General features: G+C 34.7%; 7 protein-coding genes and 1 non-coding gene across 8 annotated transcripts; 4 read left to right on the forward strand and 4 right to left on the reverse strand.

Moving 5' to 3' along the window:
• Positions 1-82: 82 nt before the first annotated feature.
• On the forward strand, positions 83-1,472 carry PHYBLDRAFT_72297 (hypothetical protein; the record flags this gene model as incomplete). The annotated part of the gene is made up of 4 exons (XM_018442629.1): positions 83-598; positions 654-959; positions 1,042-1,209; positions 1,308-1,472. 4 exons carry the CDS (start codon positions 83-85, stop codon positions 1,470-1,472), a joined length of 1,155 nt encoding a protein of 384 aa, XP_018283539.1.
• A 131-nt stretch (positions 1,473-1,603) lies between these two features.
• On the reverse strand, positions 1,604-4,719 carry PHYBLDRAFT_176092 (hypothetical protein; the record flags this gene model as incomplete). Its single annotated transcript, XM_018437653.1, has 5 exons — positions 1,604-3,025; positions 3,737-4,131; positions 4,188-4,412; positions 4,474-4,515; positions 4,575-4,719. 5 exons carry the CDS (start codon positions 4,717-4,719, stop codon positions 1,604-1,606), a joined length of 2,229 nt encoding a protein of 742 aa, XP_018283540.1.
• Positions 4,720-6,642: 1,923 nt separating this feature from the next.
• PHYBLDRAFT_153399 (hypothetical protein) lies at positions 6,643-9,275 on the reverse strand (the record flags this gene model as incomplete). The annotated part of the gene is made up of 5 exons (XM_018433137.1): positions 6,643-6,953; positions 7,005-7,061; positions 7,133-7,207; positions 7,292-7,725; positions 9,016-9,275. The coding sequence occupies 5 exons, from the start codon at positions 9,273-9,275 to the stop codon at positions 6,643-6,645; spliced, it is 1,137 nt and encodes a 378-aa protein (XP_018283541.1).
• PHYBLDRAFT_t296 lies at positions 8,642-8,723 on the forward strand. The gene has a single exon. It is a non-coding gene; the product is annotated as a tRNA-Tyr (tRNA).
• A 1,864-nt stretch (positions 9,276-11,139) lies between the features above and the next one.
• On the forward strand, positions 11,140-12,370 carry PHYBLDRAFT_72293 (hypothetical protein; the record flags this gene model as incomplete). Its single annotated transcript, XM_018442628.1, has 6 exons — positions 11,140-11,204; positions 11,279-11,336; positions 11,430-11,555; positions 11,614-11,880; positions 11,950-12,156; positions 12,212-12,370. 6 exons carry the CDS (start codon positions 11,140-11,142, stop codon positions 12,368-12,370), a joined length of 882 nt encoding a protein of 293 aa, XP_018283542.1.
• Positions 12,371-14,459: 2,089 nt separating this feature from the next.
• PHYBLDRAFT_153402 (hypothetical protein) lies at positions 14,460-16,806 on the forward strand (the record flags this gene model as incomplete). Its single annotated transcript, XM_018433138.1, has 5 exons — positions 14,460-15,536; positions 15,603-15,681; positions 15,744-15,803; positions 15,881-15,925; positions 15,992-16,806. The coding sequence occupies 5 exons, from the start codon at positions 14,460-14,462 to the stop codon at positions 16,804-16,806; spliced, it is 2,076 nt and encodes a 691-aa protein (XP_018283543.1).
• Positions 16,807-16,971: 165 nt separating this feature from the next.
• Positions 16,972-18,736, reverse strand: PHYBLDRAFT_72291 (hypothetical protein; the record flags this gene model as incomplete). The annotated part of the gene is made up of 4 exons (XM_018442627.1): positions 16,972-17,141; positions 17,522-17,531; positions 17,777-17,826; positions 18,061-18,736. 4 exons carry the CDS (start codon positions 18,734-18,736, stop codon positions 16,972-16,974), a joined length of 906 nt encoding a protein of 301 aa, XP_018283544.1.
• Positions 18,737-19,682: 946 nt separating this feature from the next.
• On the reverse strand, positions 19,683-20,352 carry PHYBLDRAFT_176098 (hypothetical protein; the record flags this gene model as incomplete). The annotated part of the gene is made up of 3 exons (XM_018437654.1): positions 19,683-19,858; positions 19,998-20,138; positions 20,202-20,352. The coding sequence occupies 3 exons, from the start codon at positions 20,350-20,352 to the stop codon at positions 19,683-19,685; spliced, it is 468 nt and encodes a 155-aa protein (XP_018283545.1).
• Between the last annotated feature and the right edge of the window lie 4,169 nt (positions 20,353-24,521).

Consider the following 24,521-nt stretch of genomic DNA (forward strand, 5'->3'; position numbering starts at 1 on the left):
ACCTAACTTCTTTTGTATGTTAATAACACTCTATATATACAATGAATAGATATATAAAACAAATATAATTAACAATCAACTCATGTATAACATTTTATTAGATAGCTTTCAGACCATGGTTAACAATCGTCAGTCAATTGCCCCAGCTCCATCCCCGGAATATACTGAGCTTTTAAGAAGGCTCACCGCTATGGAGGAAAGTCTCAAGACCATGGATTCAAACATTGGCATTGTCATCAAGGGGAACAAAGATTCATTGGAAATACTTGATAGCGTTGCCAATGCCTCTGGAGAGCTTCTTGCAGTTATTGCTCCTACCACTATACCTGCTTCTGCTTCTGTCCCTTTCGCAGCTTCTTCCATTAGTTCTACTCTGGATTGGTATACAACACCTTCTGAGGCTTTTTTTGGTATCTCTTCTGCTGCTCCTTCTGTTGCTCCTTCTGTTGCTCCTTCTGTTGCTCCTTCTGTTGCTCCTTCTGTTGCTCCTTCTGTTGCTCCTTCTGTTGCTCCTTCTGTTGCTCCTTCTGTTGGTCCAGTGGTTCTTACTGGTGCAAACGCTGGTGAACTTAGTAAACAGGATCGCACTAGAGTTTTAGTAAGTGTTGAGATGTACAGTAGCTCATCAACATAATATCTCACACTAAGTATAGGCTCTTATCCAAGGAGAGTTGAAGAAACACAACTTCAAATCAAATAAGCTGGAACTAGTTGCAGCTAATGACAGCAAGTGCAGTTGGGATGTTAATGTTGATTACAGACTTCCACCCAACAGACAGCTGATGCATAACCTTCATGCATACCTGGCTCCAAAGGTTGTTGGGACTAGTGTTCGACAGGCCGATATTAGTGATTGTATCTACACAAACTTTTGTGGAACGAGACGCCGAGTCAAGGAATCCTATGAAGCGCGCAAAAAGACAAATTCTTGGTCAAGAAAAGCAGGTCGAGAGACTGATGTATGTTAGAAGTATATTTTGATTGCAAATTAAATGTATTCATATTAATACATTTATAAACTAACATTTTGACCATCGCGAGCTGACCTACCATACATTCAAGGCTGAAATTGATATGAAGGTGGGTAAGAGCTGCGACGGACTCTTACAGAAAGAAGCAATGTCTGAGGGCAAATCTGAAGACGATATGTCTGGAGTCTCGAGCAACCATGCAATTCGTACAGTGCGTCCAAGTTGGAGAAGTGATGAGGTAATTTCTTTTGTTTACATTATTGTATATAGCTTTTTTTTGTTTTTTTATGGATTTAAATAAAACAGAACTTTGATTAATCACTTATTTGTATTTAGTACAATCACTTTCTTGCAGTTGTTGATGATTTTATGCGTAATCGCATGGACTTCAATTCGCGTCAGATGTTGAAGAGGTCCTTCGGTAGAGATGCTGTTTTAGCAGTCCCGCCTAGATTGACATCCCTTCTCCCTCACTGGGCTTTTAGAGATGAGTTTCAATAAATTTTGTTTTCTTATCCTCTACATCCTCCACATCCTCCATCTGACAATGATAAACGTACCAACAAATACAAACACTATGATTATTCTTTTCTGTGTGCCTTTAAAAAAGGGAGTTATAATTTTATTATTTTTTAAATGTATTGTTTTTTTGGCAAAGGAATGACCAGCATCTTTTTTACTTTTCTGCGTGTTGTGTGCTCAGCAGTTGCTACTTCTAACATAATTCTATGCACTGGCAATACACATTGGAAATCGTCAGGAGAAAATGTTGGAAAGCAGGTTTCAACGTGTTCGTACTCTTGCGATTTATCATTTTCGGATGTGTACCATTTGATAAATGCAAAAGTATGTTGAGAATTGTGAAGAAGTTGTGTTGGGCGGCGATGGGTGCGGAGCAAGGGAGTAAGGGATGAAGAGGTGGGTGGAGGAGTGAAAGAATGGGTGAAAATGTACTGTATTTGACCCGTGTATGCGATGATATGCTCACCAGTACTTCCAATGAACTTTGCTTGTACAAGAGAGCCACGACTTCCAGATTCACCTTTACCCTTGTAGACCTGCCCAAGGATGTTGATGTATTTCAACAGGGTGATTGTATTGTCGACAAAGTATGGTGATTCCGACGCTTGTTGAAAGTGAACTAATTGTTCATTGTTGTACGCAACTTTGTAGTATTGTAAGAGATGAACATAGTGAATGTCACTCATTGTGGTAGCGGATTTTAATGATAGAGGGAATGTGGAAGGAGGGAGAGGTTCGTTGCCTTTTACAAGTACATTTGGATCTTCAGAAGCCTCAACAAATGACTGTATGCGGAAGGTATGTTGACGGATGGATGGAATGGTGGCGGGTGTAAAGGAAGAAGTGAGTTTGGTAAGGAGAGGAAATGCAGATGTCTGGCAGGTACTCTGAAGGAAACTGTTGACAAGATCGTCTTTGTGCACATCTTCAATAAATTTCTTCATAAATGTTTCTTCAAACCCGATCTTCCTGTTTGTCTTCAAATTTTTTAACAACCCATTAAACCGCTCGAACCCGAATAGCCAATAACCGTACACTGGTCCAAAATCACGAATTGTATCTCGAAGATGGAGGTGTAGGTGCATATTACAGGTGAGGATTTCGGTGTTGTATAGCTCGTCACATCTGATGCAAAAAGTTTGAAGAAACTGATGGGCAGTGTTGACTTCATCGAACGTGATCATTGGCTTGATCAACAGGTGGCATGCATCAACAAAGTTAATCCAGTTTTCGAATCTGTCTTTTGCAAGAACATCTTTCAACAGAACTGGCGAGTATACGAGCACCCATGACTTCCACTCGTCTGCCTTCATATACGAAAACTGCTTTCCTATTTTCGAGTTCAAAGAGGTGTATCCACCAGGCACAATCATCGTTTCTGCAGTCTTCTGCATTGCCGCAAAATGGCCATCTTGAATGTCTTCGTCTTTGATCCAACGATCCATCAATCTTTTAGGCGTCCCCAGGAATAAATTATGCATGGGATCGATGATCGTTCCACGTACTAGATCAAGGTATCCAAGGCGATGCAACTGCGACCATCGAACACCATTTTTGACCTCCAGCCGATGCCTTTCTGAGGGGGTACTAGCACTTTCCCACTCCTCAGCATGCAACCTGTTCTCTACACCGTCACGAAGCACCCACCGAGAGAAGTCAAACCCACGAAAGTCAACATTGACACCGTTTTCCAAGCGAGGGAAATGTCTGTTGCACTTGTAACATGCGCATGTACTGTTGTGCGAGGTGAAACCACTTGTCTTTCTTGCTGCCGGGATGTCACAGGCCACCATCATCAATGCGGCATGGACGCGGACACCACTAGGACACTCGAAAGTTGGGATTGCCAGTCCCTCATACAATCTTATCAGATCATCTACCATAGGCCGGAGATAATGGTTTATCTCTTTGGATTTGGGTTCCTTCGGGCCAGGCATCAATCCTACGAGAAGTGTGTTCTCTGGCTTGTATCTTTCATTGCAGGGCAGATTGTTTACTACCAGGTATATGGCACCAGTCGAGTGCGTGACGTTATCGAAAGGTTGAAACCAGTCGATGTTGAGAGTCAACATTAATGAACGCGAATCCTTTGTGAATTGCACGCCATCTTTGTCTTTGAGCTCCTTCCACATGGTACCGTTGTATATGTTACACATCGTATCCACCATCTTCAGCTCGTGATTCCAATGTCTAATTTTATCCTCGAATCCTGGACGAAGAAAAAACATTCGTAAAGTATTAACAATGGACTGGTACAAGTATGAACGCTTGGCCACCAAAGCACCCGATGCTGATGTTTTCATCAATTGGCAGTTGCAAGACAAGCGTGCACCAAGCTTTACGAAATCGCAATGAGACGGGACAGATGCACTTTCTTCGTACACCTTGTGACAATCCTGACACACAACAAATTTCTTTATGCCTTTGGTCATGGCTGAGAAACCTGTCATGTGCTGAAGACCAGGAAGGCTCAAGGGCAGTTGGAAATCCTGCTCGTAAATTGTCAAAAGCTTGTTGATGAACTCAATCAAGACAACGGCGCCCTTGTCAACCACATAGCGGGAAGCGAACATCACCACAAAAGTAGCAATGAACCTGTGCACTGGGTTCTGGGGCATATCGGGGGTGGCAAAAGGGTCTATTATAAAAAAAATTAATGCTTTTTTTTTAAAAAAATTTTTAACACTAACTGACCTTCACTATTCAATTCATTGTTGTCGAGCTCAATAACATCGTCTTCGCTTTCGTCTTCACTGATTTCATTGCTGTTGCTTCCACTGTCATCATTGTTGCCATTGCTGATCGCATCATTAGTAATGGAAACGTCTTCAGTGTCAGACATTGAAGCTCCTTCCCAAACAGGTGAGTTTGTCTGAGTGTACGATTCTTCCAGGGCTCCGGGTTGATGGGTTAAGATAGCTACATTTAGAATATAACACTTGGTTAATATCTAATGGTATCTGAATTAAATAAACCTTACGTTCATCATCGACCTCCATCATATTTCTTTGGGTAGACATGTCTATTACAACACGTTATTTCATGGATTACAATACAATTAAATAAATTCAAATATTGTACCCCTTTCACATCTTATGGTATTTAGACTTGCCCTTTTGTTATGACGTTGAGCAGTTCTTCTGGCAACAAAACTATAGCCGAGATCGTTCTGACTACATCCAGCACAATGGCACTTTTCGTTGTAGAGTTCAGAAATTGTGGACATAATGTTTATTTATTTTTACTTTGAAGTGTTAAGAGAAAAAGGAAACAAGTACAACATTTACTAAATTTACTATGTCTTTATAATGAAATGTTATGTCTTTATAATAATAATAATAAATAATATTTTCGCCTGTTGTATCCAAGCCAATAGAAAACCAGAAAACAGTGTTTTCATCTTGAACACACAAAAAAAGCTGAGATGAAAAAATACCCCAGATTTTCTATTGTTATAATTTAACTTTGTACATGGTAATTCCCGTATGTTTTTCTAGTGTTTGTGTAAGACATGTTCTTTTTAAAAAGTCTTCTTTATAGAAAATAAAAGAATTTATTTATTCTGTTGCCATAGACACACTCTTCGTTGCTGTCTCTACCCATTTTTTTATTTTTTTATTAGTCTTTTTTTTTAATCTGCTTTTTTAAAGTACTTTTTTTTATATAACTAAAAAGAATTAGTTGTTTCAGTTGCCATAGACACTCGCCCTCTCTTTTCTTTTTACTTCTTTCTTTCTCTTTTACTCTTATACTTGCAAATGTTCCTGGTAAGGCGCTTTTTTTCTTTATTTTTCTTTATTAGTAATTTCTTCAAATATAGCTGAGTAATAACAAGTATTTCTGCTACCATAGTCACGCGTATAGTTTCCTTCTGATGCGTTCTCTTCACAATGGCCATCCGGATTAGCCAAGATTAGTAAATATACTTCATACCATCATCTCATAAAAGTATCCTGATTTTTTCCTTTCTTTTTTATAGGATATATCACCAAAAATATTTTCTACAGCTAAACATGACCACCAACACAATAATATTTTTATCTATTTATTTATTATATTTCTCTTTAATATTAATTAAACTGAATCCAATTTTTACTATAGATGAACAACCCTCTCCAAAACATGCTATGGATCAAAAGCTTCTATCTCATGCTGCTGTCATTGACATGGTAAGACTTTTTTTGTTCTTTTACTATCCTTATATGTATCATTATATTACTTATACTGTTTATTAATAAAAAAACTACCAGATACTATATCGACTTTTGATAAGTATTATCTATATCTACAAATAAATCCGTTTGCTTTGGGTATGTAAATTAATAATTATATGACCCAATTCACAAAAATTAATTTTTTCCAATCATTTTCATAGTCAAAGGAATCAAAATTCCATAGCTTTACTTGTAATATTTTATTGTTTGGTCTTTGTACTGAATAATTACAATGTAAGTATTAATGGTTTATAATAATTGAAATATCCAACACATACGCACACCCATCACTAACGATTTATCTATTCTCAAAGAGTACTGCTCGTACCCCAAAAAAAACGTATTGAGGAGCTCATTTTTTTTTAGGTATTTCTTTTTTGTAAAAAATTTTCATCCCAAATATAACAAACCAACCAAGCAAGAAGTAGCTAGAGATATAGAATAGTATTATTAGATCTGAAACCTAGAAACATTCTATTCTTTCCAATAAAAATAAAAGCATAAACCATTACCAGCCTAATAAGAACGGGAAACCAAATAAATAAAGAACATATTACTGGTCCATAATTTTAAAGACGCCTTTTTTTGCTGCTGATGACCAAACTTCTTAACAATAAACTAGCTTAAAGGTCACCTTTACGCTACTTTTAATCTTCATAATATGTCGGTGCCTGACCTTTATGGTTCCATATAAAGAATATCAAAATAGATACGCAGTTTTAAAAAACTTTCTTTTTATATATCAAGTCAGATAAGTATATCTAAAGTGCTAACAAACCTTACCTGCGGCACCCCCCACCCACAATTCCGCTAGTTGACTCTAGTCATTCCACTATCTGTGAAGGTCACCTTCAGCACAAGTGGAAAAAAAATCAACTAATTTAAATATGGAAATTACACTACACTATACCCCATATTTAAACTACCTTATTTTTTTAATTTTTCCAGTGTACTGAATCAAGTCGTGCATTAAAATCTCCACATATAATAGTATCATCAGTTAAAGGAATGGCTGAAAGGATATCAAGAGCTTCATGAGTGAGCATAGAGAGTGGTAAGTAAAGGCATATAAGTCGAAGGGTACCAATCTTGACAGCAAGAGCATAGTTGTTGGGCATAGGTATTTGTGTGACAGCATAAGGACAGGAAGGAAAGACTAACAATGACACCCCCATTGATCTGCGGTAGTTGCCAGCAACAGGAGATCCATAGAGATGAAACTGAGACCAGGAGGTTGGAAGACGGGCTGGGGATAAGAGTCATGTTTCAGTTATAAAAAGCATATGAAGAGATTGACAGTGGTTGAGCACGTCTTTAATTGCACGAGGTTGAAGTCCATTAGCATTCCATAATCCTATTGAAAGGTCACTTATTCAATCATAGCAGTGAGAGCATCAAGGGCACGTTTTTTGTTTGGAGCATTACCAAAGTGCTCAGCTACTGGTCGGGCAGGAATTTCCTCAAGTCCAATCCATCTTGACTGGACAAAGAAGTGAGCAACTGGCAGAATTAAGTAAGAATGCAAAAACTTGAGAGCTTGGAGACAGCAGGCATTTTGGAGAATCAAAGCCTAGGTTTCAAGACCAGAGACAAACAAGTTGGCAAACTTGAGATCAGCAACATTTTTAGGATCAAGTGAATCAAAGTTGTTGACAAGAGAGACCTTAGCACTAGCTAATTGGGACTTAAATTTCTCAAGATACTGCACATGAACAAGAATTCCAATAACTCCATGAGCAGGAAAGTTAATATCTAACAGGCAATCAGTGTCAACACCAAGAGTGCGGGGAGAGCGGCGCACTTCACTGTGTGTAATACGACGTGAGAGAAGAATATAAATATATTCAAAACCATCAGGACCAGTTTTGTCAGAGAACAGTCTTTGAGAGGCAGCAACCCGGCGGGCAGAAGGAACTTGAAGTGTCTTGGCTGGCAGAATCAAGCTTGTTTTGGTGGCCCAAGTGAAGGTAGCAGTTTCAAGATCTGCAGTTGACTGGGGTGCAGGAAGAGAAGCAGAGCTGGGAACAGGACCAGTCACATTGTTTTACAACAATTGAGATCAGAGATCGGCATTCTCCTGCCAGATATTAGCTAATTGAGCGTGCAATTAGATATTTTTGGCAGCAAGAGATTCCAAATGTGCTGTACGTTTGTTAAGTGCATTGAACTGTGACTGCATACTGGTTAAAAACGTCACAAGTTTGGCTGGCAGACTTTGCATGCAATTAGCAGACAACAATTGTGACATGTTTGGCAATGATCTTGAGATGGCAGCAATCGGCAGAGAAAAAGTGAAAATCGGTAATAAAATGGCAGAAACAATAGGAAAATTTTTTTTGCCAATGGATGCAGTAGTGGGAAGAGTATATGCGTCATGTTTGACAATGGATACAATAGTTGAAGCAATATTTTAGATGGATTGATGATAGAATTGTCCGGCTTTAGCTCAGGTTAAAGATTATTTTTATTATATAACTTAATGCTGGCAATCTATAGATCATATAGCTGTTATTAGAATTTATATAAGAAATCTTATTACAAGAGAGGAAGGAAAAGAGAAGGAAATCATTTCTAGTTATTATTAATTTTTTGACAAAGACTCATAAAGAAGAGAACATGCTTCATTAAGCACATGACAGGCATTGTAAATTGCAACAGAAATAGGCACCAGAACCAGACCAGACCAGACCAGAACAGCATCAAAACTCAATTGGACAGGAAACAGAATAACCAATGGCTTGCGGAGACAGGAAGGACAATAGAACGATGGCTGCACTCAGGCATTAGTGGCTATGATGTGACATCATGACAGCAAGGGCAAAGGAGGGAACCAGATATACAGACTCAAATAAATGTATAGCTTCTGGGAATTGAACCCGCGATATTTTTATTAATAGTAACACATTTTATTTATTATACTAAGTAAGCAAGTACCCGGCTTTAGCTCAGTTGGTAGAGCGGAGGACTGTAATGAATTGTAATCCTTAGGTCACTAGTTCGAATCTGGTAAGCCGGATTGGGCACTTTTTTTGTTTCTTATCTTGTGTCGTTCCCAATCTGGGTTGGTCTTCCTTTTACTATAACAAAGTCAAAAGGTCAAACCCACTGGGATTCAAGGAGTATATGTAAAATCAATGAGAGGATAAAAGATACTTTTTATTGGTATGAATTGAATTGTCTTATATAGTTTTCTGAACTAATACTGCGCATTATCCACAGTAGCTATTATATTATATTTAAATAAAAGAAGAGGCATTATACTGTGGTTAATGCTCAGGAAGATGTTACTGCGTATAATGAGGTACTACGGTTGACCATCTTCAGATTTTACAGATTCATCAAAATAATGTCCAACATCACCCCCTTCCAAAACTGTTGATAGTCCTCGATCAACCATAGAAGTAGTCACAAGAGAAAATGGCAAGGTAGAAGAAGAATCTATGGCAAGATCTCGATGCATTTGGGCATGGGCAGGGGTTGGGTGGTACCAGGTACGGTTAAAATCATCAGATTTAACAATTTTAAGGCGGTCAGCATGAACCCATGAAGTATAAGGGACACCTTCCATAGTTGTGAGCTTGTATATATTTTTTTCAAAGTTCTTGTCTACAACGATGTATGGTCCCATCACTGCAAAAGACAACCGATTTAAGTAGCTTAATTTTTGTTTAAATCCTCCAAAAATTGGTGGTTTATGTTCAATTATAGTTTGATATTTGTTACAAAAATTGGTTTATTTAGTTAACTAAATGATGAGATTATAGATACTAAAATCAATAGATAAATTAAGAGTTATAATTCCCCCTTTTCTTGAAATGTTATAATTGTCTGTAATTCTAGTTATATATTCACCCATAACTTCAAACCGTACCTAAACCCTACTTGTTATGGAATTGACTTTGAACTCTCTACCTCTTAAAAAATTTTATTTGCTTTAATTATATGATATTATTGGATAGATCTCACTAAAATCGATCTAGAATCAGTCTGAAATCTGACAGGAACCAGCATTCAAATGAATGATTGTAAAAAAAAACTTAAATAGATCTTGTTGACATCATCAAGAGATGACGCATTTGAAATAGAATCTCATGAAAAAAATGGTTTTTATTGATTTTTGAATGGTTGGAAAATATATTTAGCTATTTAATATGGACCACTAATACTTCTTTAAAAGTGTGTATCCGAATAGTATGACTTGTATATATGTTATACTTTCATTTATTGGACGGCTTGAATACATTGGATGACCTGACTTATACTATACTTCCCTACCTTATTGGTTTCATGTATTTGGCACGTTTTTTGGTTTTACACTTCTTTAACTGAAAATGAAATCCTTGGTATTTTCTTGGAGAATACGTTTGTTTGGAACTATATTAGCTTAGAGCAAAAAAAGATACAGAAGTATTAATACAGGTTTCTTTATGAAATAAAATGAAATAACATACTTACTAGATCATTTATGGGGGTTCATAACAAATCTTGCGATAGAATAAAAATCCGTTTGATTGATATTTTCTTTTAAATAAAAAGCAAGAAATAAAATAAACAACTTTATTAATATGTACGCTTTGATTGTAAAGACACTTGAATTACTTACATATTATAGACACGCATTTGCAAAAGGGGGCAAACCAGTATGACTTGAAAAAAGGCGTGACATATTTATCTGAGAAGAAGAATTGATAAGTTACATTATTTAAGTTGAGTTATATATATATTATCTTTTCATAAACTGAAAATACCAGAAAGTATATAGTGTCAAGAGCAAAACATCTTTTATTACAAAATAGGTAGAAGCCCTATCATTTTAAAAATAAAAGATATTTAGTCAGCAAGGTGTTTCATTTTGGTTAGGAGATTGTTTATTACCTGTACTGTTTTGAATGCTTGTTGAGTGTATTGTTTATCTAATATATATTAAGATGATTCTAAAAGCCAAAAGTATTAATAAAAGTTGAGATCTTAAGAGTAAGCTTACCAAGACATAAAAAAGAGATAAAACGAGAAGAGCAGGTTAAAGAAAGAGAAAATAAAAAAGAGGGGCGCGGTTATTCTATTAAATACAAATTTGGGGTTTTTTTTTAAAAATAAATAAATCAAAAAATAATTTTTGTCTGTAACTTAGAATTTAAAGAAAACGCAGTTGCACTATGCCAGCAGCTAATACATATGAAAAACAGAGTATAGTATAAAATCATATTATTCAAATACTAATACATAATATAAGAATAAAACATGGATTGAAAATTAAATTAAAGAAACACATAAAATACTCACAACAAGAGTGGAAACATTCAAAGCTGTTCTTGTTATGTAATAGATCATGGTGTTCTCTGAGAAAGAATAAAGCTTAAAGCCCAAATTAAATATAATATAAATAGACTCTTTGGATTTAAAAAAAACACAAGCTATTCTTATTATTCACAATGTCAAGAAATCTCAATAACAATTCAGTTAACAATGCTTTTGGTGAAGAACCTTCTGTGGGAAGGTAGATTAAAACCAGGCAGTCCTCAATTTTCTTATATTAATTTTATTTTCATTTTTTATAAAAATCAAAAAAAGCCCACCAAGAAATACCAATGATATAAGGATGATAATGTTGCAACACTCACAGGGAACAGTGAGCAATCAAAGACTACTAGCACCAAAGAGAGCTTGATTGAATCTTGGTGATTCGTCGGGTAGAACTCATAACATCCATAATGTGTACAAGAAACTTGATACCATGAATGATGTCTTAAACACTGTTTTGAAGAACACATCTTCTGAGAAAGCCGAAGCCACTGCTAGTAATGCAGTTGAGCAAGACATGTCGCCTGGACGTCAACCAACATTGGATGTAAGTAATCATAATATGTTTTTATGTAGATAGAATTTAATATACATTTATATTATAGCAATTGTTGCGCGATTATTTGAGTGAAGAGAAATTGTATGACCAATACAATACCAATGAAAATAAAAACAGTGAGGGAAACAGACTCGTTCTGAAGTCTGTTACCAATTACCTTTGTCATCAAGAAGAGGGGAAAAAGGTGGACTTGCCAACTCTTCGAACTAAGATTGTGTGGCACATTGGCAACAGAAAGTTGCAAGAAAAAAAAACAGGAGAAAAGAAGCAGGAAGAGAATCGACGGGCCTGTCTTCGTCAGCAACGTGTAAAGGTAAAAAACACATGCACACAATATACTAGATGTGATATTAAATTAGAAATATTATATATTTATATATAGTTGTGTGAAAGAAAACAATCTGCCTTGAAAGCCAATCGGGCACACTTTGTGAACAGCTTTGGAGAGAATGTTGACAGTATTCTTCATGCTGATTACATGTCAGACCTTGAGAGTGATGACAAAAGAGAAGAAGAGGAACAGGATTCGTCCTCAGAAAAGAGTTTTTTTTTGGAGATTCCGCCCAAGCTGGAGAAGCGAAGAGGTATAGTACAAAAAACTATTTTTTTGGATGGTGTGTAATAATACTTACATTGACATATAGGGAGATAGGTTCGTTGATGAACTTGATGCAGATTATGAGGCAGCTCATGATAAGAAAAATAATACCCGTCCATTCGAGCATAAATTTAAAGGAATAAGAGATAAGCAGCTTAGCAAGACCAAGGCAAACAAGCTGCCATCATGGTCAAATAAACAATAAGACAATAAATCAAACATTTTCTAATGAATTGATAAAAGAGTGCAAAATGGTATTTTATTAATATTATTTAAGCTTCTATTTTTTGGGGTAAAGGGATTAATAAACGTTTAAATTCACTAGTTATAGTAAACCTATATTTAGCAATTGCGATTGGTGAATATAAACGATGTACTAGAATAATACATTCATAATTAAGTACAGAAGAAGGTTCATTCCAGAGCTCAATGCCTTCATTTAACATTGGCTGGTAACTCCCCAAAGAATAACTAGAGTACCACTCAACAAACGCAAAAGTATGGGTGATAACAGTTTTGTTGATGGTTATCAAATGTTGAAATAAATACAGTATACGGCCAGGAAATGCTGCTTTATCTTCACTGTTATTCTCAAGATAATAGGCACGGAAATAAGATCCAGAAGAGTATTCCTGTCCAAGAAGAGATATCTATTTCATTTTCTCAATTCAGTTATTGACAAAAATCTGATTAGACTTGCAGTTTGAATAATGGCCAAAAAGATCGTGACTGCCATATGCGTGTCTGTAAAACTCCAGTAAACATTCATAATGTCCCTTGCATATTGTAATCCTTTGGTCAAGTTTAATTGGAAACACTGAAGGGGGCAACAGCTCACAACTCAAAGCAGAATGACAAGGGTTTAACAAATATTCAACAAAGTCAGACAGAGAAAAGGTACTGGCAGTAGAAGATGGATGCAATGCTGCTAATTGATCTTGACTATTTGAAACAGCGATCTTAGGGGATGGGGGGTAATGGCACCGCACAATTTAAGGTGACTGCGAGTCTGAGGCCTGGCTATAAAGTGTCTTGAAGAACCCCCCGTCCCCATTCTTTATAAGCACACCCTTGTCCCCATCATTTATAAGTACATCTTGCTCTATCGTTATAAGCACACCCCTGTCCCCATCTTTAGATCATTCCAATTTCCCGGGAAAAATAAAAACACCCCCTTTCTTAAAGTCATTAACATTTAGTTGTAAGAATAAAAAATAATATTTCCAAATAACAAGATATGATGCCTTTTTTACGTTATGTACATTGCATACATTGCATACATTGTGTACATTGCGTACATGAATCAATAAAAATACTTATATAACTACAGTGCTCTTTTATTAAATATGAACACCAACTTCAATACCCCTATTGAGAAGATGTACTCGCTTAAAACAACTCTCTCATTCCCCGAGAATGGTTATCCTGACAAGCAGAGTGTTCTTCAAGCCGTAAACGATTACGCCCTTTCTAATAACTTCACCATTAAGATTAAGGACGGAAAATTTCCTATTCTTCACATTGCTTGTTCAAAGGCTGGTGTTTATCATGACAAGCGCAATATAAGTGATGAGAAAAGAAATAAGACGCCCAACTCTTCTCTTACTGGATGCCCCTATCTCTTAAGATTTTCTTATAAGAAGAAGAGTGAAATATATCTTCCTTTGCCCACCTACGGGGAAAACGAACATTGCCACAACCACCCTGTCACCCCTGAGAATTTGGCTTCTTATCACCAAGGAAGAATGTCTCTTTTGACTGGTGAAGATGCCACTATTGCAAAGACAATGTTGGAGAATCACGCCAAGTCCCATGATGTTCAGAAGGCAACAAGTGACAAGGTGACAGGAATGAGAAAGCTGAGGATCAGCAATATCAACAATCTCAAGTACAGTGCTACTCGTAGTGATGAGGAGTCTGCCCATGGCGCTACTGAGCTCATCAGAACAATGGAAGCAAAGGGATTTTCCGTTCTCTACGAGTTTAATGAGAGAAATAGACTCACTTATATATTTTTTACAAACGATATAATGATCAAGAGAGCTCAACGTTTCCCCGATGTCTTTATTGTGGATGCTACATACAAGAAAAACTGCGCGAAGATGCCATTGGTTTGCATAGAGGGTGTCAGTAACCTAGGTAGAGAAAGGTTGAAGAGCTTTTCTGTGGCCTTTGCATGGGTAGCCGATGAGACAGAGAAGAGCTATGTTTGATTTGTGAAGTCTCTGAAAGCAATTGTTTTGGAGGGGGTTGATAAAGCCCCTATATTTGTTACAGACAAATGTAAAGCATTGATGAATGCGCTTGATTCCGAGTTCCCCTTGGCCAAGAAGCTTCTGTATGGTTGGCATATGATCAGCAACATTGCCAAAATGGCAAAAAAAATAATGAAGCCAGGAAAAGAAAAAGAGTTGTGCACACATTTAGTCAACAAAATGATCTTTGGAGATAAACGCAATGTCTTTGATAAAAATCTTGAGCTTTTCAAATTGCTGTCATCTCAGAAAGATTTCCAAAGTAAAGAGCAGCTAGAAGACAATGATGATGATTCTACAAAGGTTGTAGAAAAAAGAACTCTAGAAAAGTACTTTGAAGATGAGTGGATGCCGTGCAAGGAAAAGTGGGCTGGCTACCTCACTAGTCAATTAAAACATTTTGACTGTGTGACAACACAACGTGTTGAGAGTGGCCATAATGCTCTGAAAAGAAAAATCTCGGCTCTTCAGTCATTGAACTCTTCATTTGAGCAAATTTGCTCCTATCTTCTCCAGTTCGAGGGTGACTATCAGGACCTTGAGTTGAATGAGGCAACTATCACAGATGCCAGAATATACCATGAACCTCGCCTCTGTAGATTGATTCACCACGTCTCCAGAATTGGTTTGATCACCATCCGTGCTGAGCTTCTAGAAGAGGTTGTACCTGGTGAGCTTTGCAATTGCAGAGTAAAAGTGGTGTTTGGTCTTCCTTGTCTCCATGATCTGCCAAGAGATTGTATGTTGCTATTATCAGACATTCCTGAAAGATGGATTCTGTCTTCTTCTTTGGGTGAACGTTTGAAGCAACTGGAATGTGACGTTTCTCTACAGAAAATCGATGTTGAAAAGTCTGCCCCGTGGGTGAAATGTATAACAAAGCTTGAACAATTGTTTCGTCAGTGTGAAGGGAATCAACAGGTCCAGAATCTTATGGCAATGGTTGATGAACTTGTTGACAATGCTGGTGAAATAATTGACCATCCAAATGTTGTATTTCCTTTGGCAAGTGAGGTCAAAGCTCCTGGAAGACCTAAGCACGTCAAAAGGAAAACTGCTCTCCCAAAGGACTTTGTCCGTCACAAGCACAGACATCTCCTTGTGCAAAAGAACAAAGTAAGCATGCAACATACATAAACATGATTTCACAATCTAATACATATTTATTCTTTATTTCTTTAGAATGATATCAGAAGTATTTTGAAAGAAGGACTTAAAGAAGTGATGAAGGAGTTCTTAGAGGAAGAGCCTCTCAAAAAAAGTAATTTATAATTGTTTTTTTTGTGAAATTACAATGTAATATCTAATGTTTACTATTTCTAGTCATAAAAGAAATAAAAAAAGAAACCCAATTCGCTGAAAAACAAGAGCCTCTTGAAGAAGGTAATTTTTGATAACTTATAAATGAATCACAAAATATTTTGTATGGTTTGCTCACACATTGCATGTTTTCTCTATAGCTAAAACAACCAATTTTGCTAAAAAGCAAGAGCCTCTCGAAGAAGGTAACTGATAAGATATTTTACTAAAATTAAATGCTAAATGTTATATTGTTTTTTGTTTCTTCTTAGCTGAAAAATATTCCTCTGGAATTAAAAGACCTAAACATCTCCAAGACGACTACTGGTACGATTTGCCTAGTCCAAAGAAACAAAATAAAAATGTGCATGACTTTGCTCTGCCTGCTCAAATCGACCAAGCTGCCATTTCGTTGACGTTTAACCTCAAGTCCGATGGTTGGTGCGGTTTCCGTGTATTTGCACACCTGAAAGAGGGTGGAGAGGATCAGTTTCCTTTGGTGAAGAAGAAGATGTTGGCCACGATGGCAACCCATGGTAAACTTTATGAGCACAACTTTGGCATGGATGTTGCCAAAGTGACAGAGGTCATTGCCTTTGGCTCCAAGATTGACCCTGCTCTTGGGGAAAATATCTCATCTTGCCCTTCCTCTATGTGGTTCTCTGCACCAGACTGTGCTCAGATAATAGCTGACACCTATAACGAGCCTGTTTGTGTGTACTCGGACGATCAGAGCGTCTTGCCTGTAACTTTCCTTCCCCTCCATGATTGGAAGCCTCTCAAAAGAAAGCCATTGCTGATGGTCTTGCACCATGTACATGGGTGCCACTGGACAACAATTAAAGTGAAGCCTCATGTACATCGGTCCTGGTCTGAGGTAAATGTGCTGTATTTTGATGCTATCCGTAGAGGGAGTATCATTGACTGCTTTTCCACAAGTTGGAATCATTGGGGTCAGTTCCCAAAGAACAAGTCTTATCTTTTACTCTCCACTACTACAACTACTACAATTACTACTACTGCCACTAACTCTCCTACAAATTCTCCCGTAAATTCTTCTGATATTATTGACCTCACACATATATAACTTATCTATCTTTCTATCTTTTAATATACTTTACTCCTATTTTTTTCTTTAATTTTTTAACAAACACAATTGCACCCAGTCTGTCTTTAATTTTAATGTTACATATAAAACCCAGATACAAATATTATTGGCATCCAACTAATTAGAAGACTATATAATTGGCTTTTATTTTTTGGAGTACAAAGTCTGTGCATTTATAAGCAATCTGATTAAGATCTTCATCCAATCACAGACGTGAATTTTACTATAAAAGATGTAAAACAGAAACGATGCATAGCTTTTGATAGATTTCTGTCTTAATTCGAATGCTAAAGCTTGGATATTTTGCCGTATTGCTGAAAAAATACATACATCTCTATATCCAAAATTTGAAGTTAATTTATTATGTTTTGGTTGAATAAACAAGCAAAATATACACTTTTTTCACGTTTTTAACCATTCAAGATAGATTGTTTTTGCTAATAAATATCTTTTCCACATAATAATATGGTCTAAAACTTTTACTGAAACGTTTTTTTACTATTTTCTATTGATATAAAGCACTTGCAAGTGATTTTTACTAATATTTTCAAATTGTTGTTTTTTTGTTCAATCTTTCACAAATGAAATGTACAGAACTTTTGTAATTCACTCATTAAACGTGATTCAAAAAATATTACAAAACAGACAAATACTCACTTTATGTAGAAAAAATCAATGAAACCAACCATCTTACTCTCATATTTCTATCTATTTTTTTGAACGAGTTATGAATTTTTTAAAAATAAATAAAAATGAAAATGAAAAGTTACGGACAAATGTTCTTCCACTTTTGCATGATTTTTCTTAGTGAATAAAGACAAGTGATTATACTGGATGGGACAGGGGGTGACTGGTTTTTGGGGGACAGGGTGTTACACACAGAAACGATGGATGTCTGCCAGACAAGTTAAAAGTAGTCACGCCTCTAATTATCTGCTGGACTACTCACTATAAGCTTGTGTAACACCCTGTCCCCATCATCCAAAAACCCCCTGTCCCCTAAGATTTATGTATTGGAAATGCGATGCAGAAAGTCAATTGCAAACTGGGAAAGATGGTTGACGAAAGATTGTATGAAGCTGCCAATGTATGTTCTCTCCAAAAATCTCTTCATCATCATTGATTTGAAGTCGCCTTTTTGATTTGTTTTGATATTCTTCAACAAACCACTCTATCTCTCAAAACTGAATAGCCAGAAAGCATAAATTGGCCCAAAGTCATGAACACACTCACCAAGATGAAGATGTAGATGCATATTTGGTGTCACGGCCGATTTTCCATACAGTGTCTGAAATCTTGTACAAAACAATTGGAGTTTACTGTGGGCTTCGTCTATTTCTTTGTTATTGATCAAAGGTTTTGTGAGTAAGCGGTATGTGTCAACAAACAAAATCCAGTTTTCAAGATTCTTGGCTGGGAGCACATGCTTCAGAACAAATGGAGAGTATATGACGCACCATGACTTCCACTCATCAGCTTTCATGAACGAAAAACCATCAGCAATCTTCTTTGTTATACGCGCATATCCACAAGGTATAACAATACCATTGGCAAGCTCTTGCATAGTTAACTGATTCTTTTCATTGATGTAGTTACACTTGCGCCATATCTGAATCATTCGCTTTGCAGTTCCAAGATAGAGGTTATGCATCAGGTCTATAACTGTAAAGTGGACTGGGTCAAAGTAAGATAACCGATGAAGCTCTGACCACCGAGTGCCATTTTCTTTTTCTAGGCATGTTCGCTCAGTATTGTTCAATGCATTTGCCCAGCTGACAGCGTGTTCCAGATTCATTGTCTTCGTGCGTCTCACCCAATTGCTATACTTGAATCCAGAGTAGTCAAGCTTGCTGGTCTTCTTTATAGTCATGAATTGGCGTTGACATTTGTGACAGGCGCATGTGCTCATGTGGCCAGTAAATCCAGAGGTTTTGCGAGTGGCAGGGATATCACAGGCAACACACATCAATGCAGCACGAACAACAATCTTTCTATTTTGTGAGTCTGTCATTTCTACACCAATGTACATCTCCAACAATTTGTCAACGAGCGGCTTCAAGTAATAATTCATGCTGTCAGTGCTTGCTTCCTTCAGCCCAGGCATCATACCAACAAGAATGACATTTTCAGACTTAAGGCGTTCACTCCGTGGGAGATTGTTGATAGAGAGATATATCGCACCACTGGAATGTGTTCGTCCATCAAATGGCTGAAACCAATCAATATTCAGAGTCAACATTAAAGATCAGCTATCATCAACAAACCGTCTGCCATTAATGTCTTTAATATCACTCCAAACTGCACTATAAAAAATGTCAAGTTTGGTGTTTTCAATTATTTGACGATTTCTCCACAAATTGATCTTGGACACGAAATCTGGCTTGGAGAATTTTTGTTGCAAGGTGTACTTCAGAGAGTTGAATAGATATGCCATTGCTGGAAGAGAACGATTTCCGGTTGACACTTTAAAGAGATTGTTGTTGCAAATGGCGGATTGAGAGAATTTCTTAAATGTACAGACTCTTTGACTTGTTTCTGGAGGATAAATCGAATGACATTGTGAGCATGCAATGTATACTGTCATTCCATCTGTTGCCATGTTAAATCCTGTTTTATGCTTCAAGCTATTGATCGTCAGTGAAAGGGTGCCAGACATATCACAGAGAGACAGTAGAGTATTACAAAATTCAATGAGAATCGATCCACCACTTTCCACCAAAAAGATCAAGCAAAATATGACAATGAATACTACAACAAAGTGGATATACAAGGGCATGTTATCAAAAGACGAAGGACGAACTATGAAGACAAAGGTTAAGTTAGTTTAAATTAATATATTGATTAATTATACCGTATTAATTCATATCTGATTCTACTATCGAGGTCCCACTGGTCTCATCAAAGTTTTCTTCTTGCTCAAAATCAAAACTGGTATCGCCTTCTTCAATCTCATTGCCATCAACTACAAATGCTCCTGTAATTGTATCTTTGGCAGTAAAGATGGACTCTTCTTGGGACAAAAGTAAGTCAACTGGAAAGGAATAATTGTTGTAAAGATGTAGAAATAAAAATATAATTACAATTATAATCATATAAAAAATAAAAAATAAAAAAAATATATATCAGTTTCAATTATTATTTTGTTCATTTATTTTATTTTATTTTCTTACCTTCTTGATCAAATTCAATGTTTTGTTCTTCATTTTCATCTTCATATTCGCCTTCACCTTTGTTTCCGTAATCATAATCATTGTCATTGTCACTGTCAATACTATCTACTTCCATGTTGTCAAAATGTTTTTCAGGAACATCTATTTTATGAATTAATTTATATTAATTTTACATGTACAGCTCGAGTTATTCTTGTTATTTACCCATTGCATTGTCTTTGGCAACAGACACTATATGTTTCTCATAGTGTTGTTGTGCATTTTGACTTTTCTGTTTCTTTCCACAGCTATCCAACTTTGTACAGTCTGGACATTTGCAGATAACATAACTGTCTTTCTTCTGATTATTGGACATGTCGATTGTTTTAAATTATAAAAAAAATTATATAGATTTTAAGAGATCTTGATCAAGGTCTTTATATACCAAAAAAAAATATAAATAGATAAAATACTGCTCCATGCCATGACTATAGTATGCCAAGTAATTCTTTGATATATCTACTGCACATATCATCATAATTATACTCATATATTGTTAAGTCATTAACCAAGTCAAATACTGCGTACATTACTAAAAGTGTACACAATTTTTTTTAAAAGTCTTTTTTTAGAATTATAATATTTGATATGACGATGATTTGACCATGACAAAAAATAATCCAAAAATGGAACATTCGCCTTTCACAACATGTGAAATAAAAAAGTCTGATATTTTAGTTCCATATATCAAAGGGAAAAATCACGCAAAAATATTGCCACAGTAAAAATGAAATCACAACCTTTTGTCTCGTTCCCTTTGAAATATATTGATTAAATATTTGTTCTTATATTCACATTTATAATACATAAAAAATATTTAAATGATTTATTTTGAAATAGAAAAGGTGAAACCTTAAGAATATATATAATTTTTATTTAATATTATATTAACTTTTGTATAAGTGTTTTTTCAGTGTAATTTAGAATTATATCAAAGAAGTGTATAATATAAAAAAAAACCCAATTTTGTAATTTTATGGCCAAAAAAATGATGGTAGTGTGATTTTACAGCTAAAAAAGAGCGATCTGAAATCACAACAGAAAAAAATAGAAATTATTTGAAAAAATTAAAAATCGAAAATTGTAGTAAAATTTTTGCAGGTTTTCAGGAACTAAAATCAGTGGTCTTTTGCAGTGATATATGCCAGATCGGCAATCAACAACTTATATATATGCCAGATCGGTGGTCAACAGCTTATATATATACCAGATCAGCAATCAACAACTTATATATATGCCAGATCGGCAATCAACAACTTATATATATGCCAGATCGGTGGTCAACAGCTTATATTTATCCTAGATCAACTATCAATAGCTTATATATATATGAGATCAGCTATAATTAGTTTATATATAGTGTCAATTAGTTGTTATCAGCTTACATAATCTTGCATAATATTGCATAATTATATATAGGCACATATAAGAGAATTTAAACATATATAAAAATATAAAAAATAAAGTTTGTGTAACATACATCATTATGCATATTCGCGTAATGTAAACAATACAATTGCATTGCTGAAAAAAATTGGTAACTTTTGGCTATACTTGTTATATAACGTGCATAATCATGCATAATCTTGCATAAATGATCTACGTAAACAATACCATTGAATTCGTGGGAAAAAATGACAAAAAATAGCTTTTTTCGCAAAAACATTTTTTTTTTGGTTAGTCTGAATGCACCTAGCGTGAGAAGTCTTGGCATTTTTAGTGTGGGAAGATAGGTTATATAAATAGCAACTATGTAAAAGCTTGGCATGGAAAAACATTTAACTTTAAACTATCAAAAAGCCATTCCGACAATAATTAAATATATCTCTTCTAATGAAAGTTCAAATTCTTACTAAGTAATAATTTTTTAATTTTTTTTGCTATATAAAGAAAATTTAGTAGTATAATATAAAAGTATCAAAATATGTAAACAGCAAGTACAGAATTAATAAAAATTAATTTTCATATTTTTTTACTAATTTTCTTATAAAAATCAAAATATTATTATATAAATCAATAAAAAAATATATGAACAAGTCAACTTATTAATATTTATTATAATTTTAATGTATTTATATACTATATATATATATATAAAGATTATAAAAGAGTTGTGAATATATATAAAATTAAAGATTAAATATGATTAGAGTATGTAACTTATATTTGATGAGATGATTGGATATGACTTGGATATTGACAAGTGTGAATATATATAATGTGATAGATCCAATAGTATTGACTAATATCAGAGATAGATAAGATGTTATAGGCTAATATTAGTAATAAATCAAATGTTATTGGCTAATATTGATTATATATTAGATTTTATTAACTTATATAAGTAGTAAATTGGATGTGATAAATATATATATATAATACAGATTGACTGTTATTGATTTACATATATATCAGATCAGATATTATTTATTTATATATATACTAGATTGGTAGTGTTCAGTTTATATATATATGAGATTGACTGTTATCTACTTATATATATATCAGATTGGCTGTGATCCACTTATATATATATCCAACTGGATATCATATGTTTATATATAGTGCAAATCACCTGTCATTAGCTTATATATATATGCAATTGGCGGACAACAGCTTATATATATACTAGATTGGTGGTCAACAGCTTATATATATACCAGATTGACTATCATCAGCTTATATATATATTAGATTGGCTGTGATTTACTTATATATGTATGAGATAGACTGTCAATAGCTTATATACATATAAGATTGGCTGTTAATAACTTATATATATATACCAGATTAGCAGTCAACAGCTTATATATATGCCAGATTGGCAGTCAACAGCTTATATATATACTAGATTGGCTAATATCAGCTTATATATGTATGAGATAGACTGTCAATAGCTTATATACATATAAGATTGGCTGTTAATAACTTATATATATATATACCAGATTAGCAGTCAACGACTTATATATATACCAGATTGACTATCATCAGCTTATATATATACTAGATTGGCTAATATCAGCTTATATACGTATGAGATAAACTGTTAATAGTTTATATATATATAGCTGATTGGCGGTCAACAATTTATATATTTACCAGATCAGCTATCATCAGCTTATATATATATCAGATTGAGTATCATATGTTTATATATAGTGTAGATCACCTGTTATCAGCTTATATATATACCCAATTGGTGGTCAACAGCTTATATATATACCCAATTGGTGGTCAACAGCTTATATATATATCAGATCAACTATCATCAGCTTATATATATACCTGATTGGTGGTTAATAACTTATATATATACCAGATTGACTGTTATCCACTTATACATATATAAAATTGATTGTTATCTACTTGTATATATATGAGATTAACTGTAATTAGATTATATATATATCAGATTGATGATTATTGGCTTATATATATACCAGATTGATGATTATTGGCTTATATATATACCAGATTGATGATTATTGGCTTATATATATACCAGATTAATAATTATTAGCTTATATATATATATCAGATTGGCTGTCATCCACTTATATATATAACAGATCAGCTGTCATCCATTTATATATATAGCAGATCAGCTGTCATCCACTTATATATATATCAGACCGGCTATCATCTACTTATATATATAGCAGATCAGCTGTCATCCACATATATATATAGCAGATCAGCTATAATCAGCTTATATATATATATCAGATTGGCTGTCATCCACTTATATATATATCAGACTGGCTGTCATCCACTTATATATATAGCAGATCAGCTGTCATCCACATATATATATAGCAGATCAGCTATAATCAGCTTATATATATATATCAGATTGGCTGTGATCCACTTATATATATATCAGATTGGATATCATATTTTTATATATAGTGTATATCCTCTGTCATCAGCTTATATATATACTCAATTGGCGGTCAACAGCTTATATATATACTAGATCGACTATCATCAGCTTATATATATATCAGATTGACTGTGATCCACTTATATATATCAGATTGGCTGTGATCTACTTACACTGCAAAAACAGATCAATTTCGCATATGTAAAGTATATCTAAGTTCTGATAGACAGAATAGATAAAATTGTAGTTCAGCTCACTTTTGTGAGTAAAGTATTTGAATAGTATTTTAAGCTACTCTATTGGCTACTGACAGCTGTGTAGCATTAGAATGCAATATCAAACTCAAATAAAATAAAAGTGTGTTTTCTTTGGTCTCTTTTTTTACTATTAAATACTATTGTAAACCTTTCTTTTCATTTTAAAATGGCTCCTATTCACAAATCAACTGTTAGAAAAGAGTGTCGATGTTCTATCTGTAAAAGCAAGACACTAGGATTCAATTGTATATCTGTTAAAACATTTAAATGTCATCAAAAAAAAGATAATCATGATATTACACATGTTCAAATGCGTACAGTTAATACATTTGCTTTACTTTA

This window comes from Phycomyces blakesleeanus, assembly GCF_001638985.1.
Source record: "Phycomyces blakesleeanus NRRL 1555(-) unplaced genomic scaffold PHYBLscaffold_44, whole genome shotgun sequence".
NCBI lineage: Eukaryota > Fungi > Mucoromycota > Mucoromycetes > Mucorales > Phycomycetaceae > Phycomyces > Phycomyces blakesleeanus.